The sequence below is a fragment of the Myxine glutinosa genome, chromosome 2 (assembly GCF_964187855.1).
Source record: "Myxine glutinosa chromosome 2, kmMyxGlut1.1, whole genome shotgun sequence".
Lineage (NCBI taxonomy): Eukaryota > Metazoa > Chordata > Myxini > Myxiniformes > Myxinidae > Myxine > Myxine glutinosa.
Genome location: NC_136262.1, coordinates 255,783,712 through 255,794,839, shown reverse-complemented (window position 1 = coordinate 255,794,839; position 11,128 = coordinate 255,783,712). Strand labels below are relative to the sequence as shown.

The 11,128-nt window shown below is 45.6% G+C and overlaps 1 protein-coding gene across 1 annotated transcript in view; it reads right to left on the bottom strand.

Moving 5' to 3' along the window:
• The window catches only part of MVP (major vault protein), a 77,196-nt gene that overhangs the window by 20,081 nt on the left and 45,987 nt on the right, over positions 1-11,128 (bottom strand). Inside the window, exons 6-7 of the mRNA XM_068105865.2 lie at positions 8,715-8,809; positions 7,836-8,072 (exon numbers count right to left, since the gene is read on the bottom strand). Of these exons, the coding sequence (XP_067961966.2) occupies positions 7,836-8,072; positions 8,715-8,809 (332 nt within the window). The remainder of the gene's footprint in view (positions 1-7,835; positions 8,073-8,714; positions 8,810-11,128) is intronic.

Below are 11,128 nucleotides of genomic sequence, written 5' to 3'. Positions count from 1 at the left end.
CGAATGTACGTGAACCCGCCATTCTGCAACCAACATCTTCAAAAACACAGATACCGCCAATTCTGGACTCGTACACAACTTTGACACCGGTTACACTGATCAAGAAGGATCCCATTGTTCCATTGCAGAATGGTCCACTAACATGTGACAAAGAACTTGTGAAATCTGCTATTGACTGTGAAACTAAATGGCTGAACAATACCCAAGACCTTATCACCAAAGAGCTTCAGAGCACAGATGAGCCAATATCGTGGGGTGCGTTCCATGCAAACACACTGGAAAGTCCAAGAAACTTTGATGTCACAATTACATCACTGTTACCGTTGTTCTCAGACGATTCCAAGTCTGTCGCCATGATCCGTCATGCAATGGATGTTGTAAAATCTGCGGTTGAACTTCTGAATTCTGGTCAGGTACCAGTGTTAACAGCGGACCAGCCTCTGTTTGCAATTGCAAAGCAGATCCAGTGGAACTGGCCAGATGTGTATGGAGAAGAAAAATTTGTTATTCTGCTTGGTGGACTCCACACAGAGATGGACATCTTGAGAGTCCTTGGAAAGTTGCTGGACGGAAGTGGCTGGACACATGCGCTAACCCAAGCAAACGTTGCCACAGCAGGGATGGCTGACTCATTTTTAAAGGCGTCACATATTACAAGAACGAGGCATGCCCATCAAGTCACTTCTGGTGCATTGTCAATCCTCATGCGTAAAGCTTACGACACCTACACGTGTGAGGAAATAGAACCATTGGCCTTTGACAAGTGGTGCCTTAAACAAGCTGAGATGTCTCCACAGTTCCAGTACCGGCTGATCATTATACGATTAGAGCTCCTCGTTTTGGTGTTTGTGAGGTCTATTCGTGAAGGGAACTTCGCACTCTACGTCGCAGCCCTAGAAGCAATGGCTCCCTGGTTCTTTGCCCTTGATCAAACACACTATTCCAGATGGATTCCCGTTCATATTTGGGACATGGTTACACTGCAGGACAGACTTCCTGATGTAGCGAGGCAGTTTGAACAAGGTGACTTTGTGGTGCACAAAACAAATCGTCCATTCTCAGCTCTTGCCATAGATCATGCACACGAACAAAATAATGCAGTCGTAAAGGGTGATGGTGGGCGGTTGGTCTTCTGCAAAATCCACGAGCACTCCTACGGTGGATGGTAGCAGGTCCTGAACTGGCTAGGGTTGTACATGGCTTTGAAACAGTTGCCCTCGAGAGCAGTACTTCGAAGAACAATCTTAAGCATCATGAGCATACGCTGTCCGCACAAGTCTCCTTTGCAAAATAGGTAGGTCACGACGCTCGTTCAAGTAATTGATGACATGGGAAATCCATTCACAGACGAAAGCGGGGACTTGCTGGTCTTGGATAGCCGAGATATTGTTGATTCAGAAATAGCGGATAACGTGCGCTCCATAGAGAATTTGGGCCAGCAGCAGTATGAGCAATATGTCAAAGAGCGTATGTTAGAGAGAACAACCCCTATAATGGATCCCATCAAGAGAAACAACATACCTTTGTTCAGCCGACCGACCGTTCAGCCGACAATGCATTTATTTTAAAACTCAACCATGTGGTAATTCCATGTAAAGTAATTTTACTTTTCATTGAATGTGAAATGTTTTAATATTGTTCATTTTTAAATCTCATTTCACATGCATCAGTGTACTATGTGCATAATTTAATGGTAGCGATGTATTGTTGTGCTAAACTGTTGGCAGGTGGAACAACAGAGCGATTCGGTTACTAAATTACCATATTATAAATGATGTGTACAATTACACCTTCATGCATTACATATATTATTGCAAGTAAAAAATACTTAGAATTTATATTATGAGTATAATACACCCATGTTGTGATATATCACATCACATCACATTGCTTAAAATCGGTCAAATTTTTCACCGATTTCAGATAATTTGGCACAAAAAAGCCCTTTATGTTGAAATAAATGTATTTTATGAAAGAATTAATGCTGTAATTGGATTCCTTGTGTCTGAAAACATACAAAATGATGTTTTATTCATGTCTGTAGCTTGAATATTAAAGAAAATATCGGGTTTAATAGAAATTCACGGCTCGGCTGGTGGCCATCTTGGATTTTGGCCAAATATGGCCACCAGGGGGATTTTTTTCTTGGCACTATATCTGAAATGGATTATTATGTATTCAAGATGAACTCTACGAAATTTGGTGCTTTTACCACAATCTGAACAATTGTTTCACATATCTGCCCCACTATTATTCTCTGTAGGCTAAGGATGTGTTTCCCACTAGTTTGACTCTTCATTGCACCGAATTAAATAAGAGTAGGCCCTCCGACGCCCCATGACAGCTTCCAAGTGCCAGGTTTGCCACTTTGTTGCAATTGACACTTTAGGCACTTTGCTGCATTTTCATCTGCCGTCCACTTTGCAGCATTTGACTCCATTACGCACGAGGTAACGCCGAAGAAGAAAGGCGGGTCTCCACCTCGTCATAGAGGGGAGGAGTAAGTCGGCCCCGCTCATCTAACCCAGAACAAGGGGTTTGGCCTGAGAGGGTGGAGAGAGAACGTTTGGGGGAGGTTCGCAAAGGGTGAAGGGCAGGGCCTATATAACCCGCCGCGGGACGCTCCCTAAGCAGATGAGTCCAGGAGATGAGCTTTTACAGAGATGGGTCCAGGAGATGTGCTGGAGACGAGCAGGTGTGACAGCCGCCGTGAGACGTGCTGCAGGAAAAGCGGACCGGGGCAACGCAAGGAGCGCACGAGGCAGCAGTACGGAGAAAGGAACTTCGCCCGCGCAGTTTGGGACCAAAGCTCGGCTTCTTGACGGCGGTGCCTTCTGGCCCGACCGTGCCCAGTACCCGCTGAACCTTCCTTGCCTCTAAAAGCTACCCATCTCCAAGCCATTCCTTCCGGCCTGCATTTCCCCGTGTAAGTGTGATCGTCCGTCTGTCTTTCACGTTGTCCTGGGGTTTATTAATTAAGCTTGTATAGGTAAGCTAATGATTTCACTGTGTTTCTGCTCATTCCATTTTCTGTATATAACCAACTGCTCTCTTTGCTTTGGCTTGTGAAAATAATTAATAAATCCTGTTATTCCTCCGTATGTCTTCTTCTTCTTCCTCTTTACATTCGGTCGCTTTAGAGGTTTCCAAATTGAATATCTGTGGCGCGATTTCGGCCAACGTCCAGGAATCGGGTTAGTCGGGGTAACTGTTAGGGCCGCGGTGCCATCCGCTCGGCAAACCAACATCCTTAACCGTGGGCCGTAACAATATATATATATATATATATATATATATATATATATATACACACACGTCAGTGCGTGTATATACATGTGAGTGCGTGTATGTGTGTGTGTCGTTGGTTATCTCCATGTGCGGGTTTCAGAAGGTGGAACGGAGTCCTTCAAGAAACCCAAGTATCCATCTCCATTTCGGTAAGGGATCAGGGTTCATGGACCAAGGTGTGTGTCAGTGTGTGTGTCAGCACGTGTGCGGGTGTGTCAGCGCGTGTGCGTCAGCGCGTGTGTCAGCGCGTGTGCGTCAGCGTGTGTGCGGGCGTGTCAGCGTGTGTGCGGGCGTGTCAGCGCGGGCGTCAGTGTGTGTCAGTGCGTCAGATTGGCATATATGCCGCATTAAAAAGAAAAGAAAAAACTACATGTCATGGGATTAGAATTTCGATTGCCAACATTATGAGCCAAGCGATCAGATGAACACAATATAATACCTTCATGTCCTTATAAAGGGTCTTCATTAACAGGCCAATCAACTGCGGATATGTACAATTAAACTCAGGATACAGAATAAAAAGTTAGATTGCCCTACCTATGCCACAGTAGGCAAACGCACAACTTTGGAATGCTGAGATATACAGTGCATTCAGAAAGTATTCAGACCCCCTCACTTTTTTCAGTTTTTTTAAATGTTGCAGCCTTATGCTGAAATCGTTTAAATTCATTTTTTCCCTCATCAATCTACACTCAATACCCCATAATGACAACGAGAAAACAGGATGTTAGAAAGTTTTGCCAACTTATTAAAAAGAAAAAACTGAAATATCACATTGACATAAGTATTCAGACCCTTTGCTATGACACTTGAAATTTAGCTCAGGTGCCTCCCAATTCTCTTGATCTTTGAGATGTTTCCACACCTTGATTGGAGTCCACCTGTGGTAAATTCAATTGATCGGACATGATTTGGAAAGGCACACACCTGTCTATATAAGGTCTCGCAGCTGACAATACATATCAGAGCAAAAACCAAGCCATGAGGTCGAAGGAACTCCTGCAGAGCTCAGAGACCGGATTGTGTCGAAGCACAGATCTGGGGAAGCCTACAAAAAAAATCTCTGCTACATTGAAGGTTCCCAAGAGCACAGTGGCCTCCAAAATTCTTAAATGGACGAAGTTTGGAACAACCAGGACTCTTCCTAGAGCTGGCTGCCCAGCCAAACCACCATGCTTCACCGTTGGGATGGTATTGGGCAGGTGATGAGCGGTGCCTGGTTTCCTCCAGACATGACGCTTAGAATCGAGGCCAAACAGTTCAATCTTGGATTCATCAGACCACAGAATCTTGTTTCTCACAGTCTGAGTCCTTCAGGTGCTTTTTTTTGCAAACTACAAGCAGGCTTTCATGTGTCTTTCACTGAGGAGAGGCTTCCGTCTGGCCACTCTGCCATAAAGCCCAGATCGGTGGAGTGATGGTTGTCCTTCTGGAAGTTTCTCCCATCTCCACACAGGATCTCTGGAGCTCAGCCAGTGACCATCGGGTTCTTGGTCACCTCTCTTACCAAGGCCCTTCTCCCCCGATTGCTCAGTTTGTCCGGGCGGCCAGCTCGAGGAAGAGTCCTGGTTGTTCCAAACTTCTTCCATTTAAGAATTATGGAGGCCACTGTGCTCTTGGGAACCTTCAATGCAGCAGAGATTTTTTTTTGTAGGCTTCCCCAGATCTGTGCCTCGACACAATCCTGTCTGAGCTCTGCAGGCAGTTCCTTCGACCTCATGGCTTGGTTTTTGCTCTGATATGCGTTGTCAGCTGAGAGACCTTAGTCAGGTGTGTGCCTTTCCAAATCATGTCAAATCAATTGAATTTACCACAGGTGGACTCCAATCAAGGTGTAGAAACATCTCAAAGATGATCAAGAGAAATGGGAGGCACCTGAGCTAAATTTCAAGTGTCATAGCAAAGGGTCTGAATACTTATGTCAATGTGATATTTCAGTTTTTTTCTTTTCAATAAATTTGCAAAACTTTCTAAAATCCTGTTTTCTCTTTGTCATCATGGGGTATTGAATGTAGATTGATGAGGGAAAAAATGAATTTAAACGATTTCAGCATAAGGCTGCAACATAACAAAATGTGAAAAAAGTGAAGGGGTGTGAATAATGTTGCGGATATGGGATTTGCATCCATCCATATCCGCTTGTAAATATTCCCCTATTTCCTCAATACTTCCCAACTATCCCCAATCCCCCATTCCCTAGTCCCATTTTCTGTAAACAACACTCTGTAGACCCGACCTCCCCCTATTTCCCCCATTAAATGTCGTGCCCAGGTTCACCGCATCTCATGTAAGACAACTATAGGACATCTTGCTAGTTATTCTTAGTCTATGTCAGTTAAGGACTCGTTTCCATTAATTCTGACCCTTCGTTGCACCAGAATGTGATTGTATGGCACCGTTAGGAAGTTTAGGACCTCCCAATACCTCACCGCAGCTCTTCCTCACGGTTCAGCAACAACAACAACAACAACAGCAACGGCGTGCACAGGGAGTGCGCGTCCTCACTCCGGCTTGGTTGGTAGGGGGTGTTGGGAGGGCACGAGGCCTTCCCAACGAGCCGCCATCGAACATGTGCTCGACGGGGTTACCAAATAGGGGCTCCCTGTCAGCTCCTCGTCAAGGGCGGAGCCCGGTAACCCCCGCACCCAATGGAAGCGGCGGACCGGCACCAGGGGGGCGGAGCCAACCAGCCGAGGGCGTGTCACTCCCCGCTGAGCATGCGCAGGAAGAGGGAGGTGACGTCAGATGCGCGCTGAGCTTGGAGCAAGCAAGACGTACCCTCCGAGCGCTGTGAGGCCTCCCCGCATCTCTGGACTGGACCGTGCTTTATCCTGTCCCCGAGCCAAGGTGCACCTTGTGCTATCGACTACCTGTCCCTTCCTGCCATCAATCCCTGTGTAAGTCAGCCTTGTTCCGTTTGTCTGTGGTCTGTCTGGGTTAAGATAAGACGGTATTTAAGTGCCTATTTCTTCTGTGTCTTTACCTCACTACTGTGTAATCTACCCCCTTTTCTCCACCACTGTAATTATACCCTCCTCCGGAGGTCTTGAGAACTGTACCCTTGCGTCGTTTCATCTATCCCAGTCGTTGTGTCCTTTCCATCATTGATTTAGCATAGCGCGATTTGGTCAACGTCTGGGTGGAATCGGGGTCTAGTCGGGGAATAACTGTTCGGTTCGCGGTCATACCAACCGCTCGGTCAAAAATAACATCCAAACCGCGTCCGTAACAATTATACCCTCTTGTCATATAATAAGAGGGTAACAAGAGGGTATAACACACAGGGTATAATCCCACTCCTGACACCAATTGTTACGGACGCGGTTTGGATGTTATTTTTGACCGAGCGGTTGGTATGACCGCGACCGAACAGTTATTCCCCGACTAGACCCCGATTCCACCCAGACGTTGACCAAATCGCGCTATGCTAAATCAATGATGGAAAGGACACAACGACTGGGATAGATGAAATGACGCAAGGGTACAGTTCTCAAGACCTCCGGAGGAGGGTATAATTACAGTGGTGGAGAAAAGGGGGTAGATTACACGGTAGTGAGGTAAAGACACAGTAGAGATAGGCACTTAAATACCGTCTTATCTTAACCCAGACAGACCACAGACAAACGGAACAAGGCTGACTTACACAGGGATTGATGGCAGGAAGGGACAGGTAGTCGATAGCACAAGGTGCACCTTGGCTCGGGGACAGGATAAAGCACGGTCCAGTCCAGAGATGCGGGGAGGCCTCACAGCGCTCGGAGGGTACGTCTTGCTTGCTCCAAGCTCAGGCGCGCATCTGACGTCACCTCCCTCTTCCTGCGCATGCTCAGCGGGGAGTGACACGCCCTCGGCTGGTTGGCTCCGCCCCCCTGGGGCCGGTCCGCCGCTTCCATTGGGTGCGGGGGTTACCGGCTCCGCCCTTGACGAGGAGCTGACAGGGAGCCCCTATTTGGTAACCCCGTCGAGCACATGTTCGATGGCGGCTCGTTGGGAAGGCCTCGTGCCCTCCCAACACCCCCTACCAACCAAGCCGGAGCGAGGACGCGCACTCCCTGTGCACGCCGCCGCCGTTGCTGTTGTTGTTGTTGTTGTTGCTGAACCGTGAGGAAGAGCTGCGGGGAGGTATTGGGAGGTCCTAAACTTCCTAACGGTGCCATACAATCACATTCTGGTGCAACGAAGGGTCAGAATTAATGGAAACGAGTCCTTAACTGACATAGACTAAGAATAACTAGCAAGATGTCCTATAGTTGTCTTACATGAGATGCGGTGAACCTGGGCACGACATTTAATGGGGGAAATAGGGGGAGGTCGGGTCTACAGAGTGTTGTTTACAGAAAATGGGACTAGGGAATGGGGGATTGGGGATAGTTGGGAAGTATTGAGGAAATAGGGGAATATTTACAAGCGGATATGGATGGATGCAAATCCCATATCCGCAACAATACTTTCTGAATGCACTGTAAACAATACCAATTGGGAAATGACAAAACATCAACGATAATATAACGAGACAGCCGATAAATCACTGCAATACAAAAGTTTACCTTAACCAATTTGCGCTGTCCCAATTGTGGTTTGCCATCAGCTCCAACAGGATTCAACAGCACACAGTATTGTTGCAGGCTCAGCGTGGTGACATCCACTACACCTTGCACCTCCTCGGAGACATCTGGAATGTGGCTTTCGGCATCATCCATCGTGATGAGCCATTCTTCCCCATTCTTCCGCAAGTGTCCATTTTCGTCACGGAATGTGCGTTTTGCAAGCATATGCAGCGCTTTCTGAGAACACCCAAAACTTCAAGATTAGGAAATGTAGTGTATTGCTTTTGTGGCAGAGGAAAAAAAAATTATATTCCAAATTTCATTGAGGATCTAAGACAAGGCAACCCCCAAATGAGCCGTCATTGTATGTTGGCAAGCAGTAAGTTTTAGCAGTGTACATCATGATAAAGTTTGAGGAAAAACCTTCAGTGCATTTTTATTGATATATTTTGGACATGGTGACAAAACGTCTATCAACAGCACGAGTTGGACTTTGTTAGGATTCGCAGAGACAAACTGGCACAGACTTGGAAATGAAGTGTGCTCGAACCGAAGAGACCATGGCAACAATCAGTACACGTGCCAATAAGGGTTGGAGCACTTTCAATCACGATGGATAACAGTCCTCTCCAATCAGAAAGGGCAAAACAATGTTGTTCATGACAAGTCCACAAAATATTGTACATATTTTACAAGAATAAGAAAACCGTTAAAAGACGATGGATAAAGAATCAAATATGCAGGTTTTATGCATTATGCTAGTTTTTAAATTAAACAACCAATCAATCATCTTGGATATCATAAGACGATATACGACCTTCGGACAATTACACAAGATTTGACTTTACAATGACACTCAAGATGGATCAGGCTCAGCACCTTCTCAGTGAGGATGTACGCATCAACAACACCAACCACCTCCTCATAGGCTCCAAGCAGATATGCTCCAACTTTCTTCCACAGCCACTCCTCTCCTAGATGTTAGCAGCAGACAAAATTGGAAACCTTTCAATAAAATTGACCCAAAAAGCACAATGCTGTGTCAAAAATTATTTATAAATTGCAGAAGATTTGGAAAGAGAACAAACATATACAAGAATTGACATTGAGAGAGGCAGGTCCTCCGACTTGCCAAAACATTCTGACCAACTTGATATATATGTGTGTGTGTATAATATATATATATATATATATATATATATATATATATATATATATATATATATATATATATATATGATCAAGGCACCTCCTAGCTTTAATGGTGAGCACCAGCCACGAATTATGTCTCACACGGTAAATACCGCATAACCCGCAAGGAACCAACAGCCTGTCTGCCACAGACCATCGTTCCCACCAGTGCAAACCAAAACCAGGGGGTGCGGTGCGATCGGCGGGGATAATAATCAACGAACATAACAGCGTGACGAGCGCTGTCCCGATCTCCTGTGGACCGAAGTCCTAGACCAAAGCGTCACCTCCGACCCAAAGGGTCTTCTGGAGGCTTCAGCCCGGCCACTCTGTCAACAGACAGAGATTTATTCATTGGTCCCCATTGGCTAAACATCAAGCAGAGCCGCCAATCCAGATTTCGGGCTTATTAACCCTCGTCAGGACGGCATACTGCAAAAAATCTAATCTAATTTTGGCCCTCATTGGTTAGATTTTTTGCAGTATGCCGTCCTGACGAGGGTTAATAAGCCCGAAATCTGGATTGGCGGCTCTGCTTGATGTTTAGCCAATGGGGACCAATGAACAAATCTCTGTCTGTTGACAGAGTGGCCGGGCTGAAGCCTCCAGAAGACCCTTCGGGTCGGAGGTGACGCTTTGGTCTAGGACTTCGGTCCACAGGAGATCGGGACAGCGCTCGTCACGCTGTTATGTTCGTTGATTATATATATACTAGCGGGGTCACCCGTGGGAATCCCACGGGCATGGACGTGTGTGACATTTCGACATATTGAGTTAGATGCTGCACCTGCACATTCAGTTATATAAAATGGTTACTGGTAATTGATCACATCCACAAATGATGTAATCCACACAATTTATGTACTTTACATAACGTTAATAGGAATACATGCCCGTGTAGCTGGGAAATACAGTTTGTTTGAAATAAATCACAAATATCAGAAGAAAGTTTTTTAAATTTAGAACTATTCTCAGAGTTAAACATCACCGTAATATTATGCGGTTGCTGCAACGTTTTCGGTGAATTATATGTCATTCCCATCTACACGGGCATGTATTCCTATTAACGTTATGTAAAGTACATAAATTGTGTGGATTACATCATTTGTGGATGTGATCAATTGCCAGTAACCATCTTATATAACTGAATGTGCAGGCGCAGCATGTAACTCAATATGTCGAAATGTCACACACATCCATGCCCGTGGGATTCCCGCATGGATGTGTATGGCGAATTTTAAATATATGTCGACTGTTATTTTAGGCGGTGTATTTTCGTTTATCATCATGGCGCGATTTAAAAAAATATATCTCTGCATTTTCCTCTCCAATACCTCCTCACACTTTACACACACACCGGCCCATGTTTACATATACACACACACACACATATACACCCACACACATATACACATACACACACACGTACATCGACACACATGCACACACACACACACACACACACACATATGCAAATATGTATACACATATGTATCCACATATACACATATATACATCTCCACACACACACACACACACACACACACACACACACACACACACACACACACACACACACACACACACACACACACACACACACACACACACACACACACACACACACAAACACACACACACAGACATACACAGACATGTATATACACATACAACAACATGCATTTTAAGGCCATTTTCCCTGCTAGAGCGGGGGTTAGCCTACATACACATACACACACATATATACACACACACACATATTCACGCGCACACACACACATACACACACGTACACACGTACACACACGTACACATGTCCCACATGTATATATCCCACATCCCACATGTATATACATGTTTAAAGTGTACGTGCCCTTCCCCCCTCCCCCGCCCGGCAACGCTGGGTACTTCTGCTGGTAAAGAAAAAAATAAAAACGAAGAAATAGGTGGAATTGGCTGAAATTCGCTCGGTGAATTCACGCGGTGTATTCGGTTCGGCTCGGTTCACTCGGTTTAAAGAAAAAGCGATAATGTCGACATGTTGCTGTCTGTGTCATGTTGGGCGGTGTATGATACTCGTTGGCTGTTGGGCGGTGTATGAT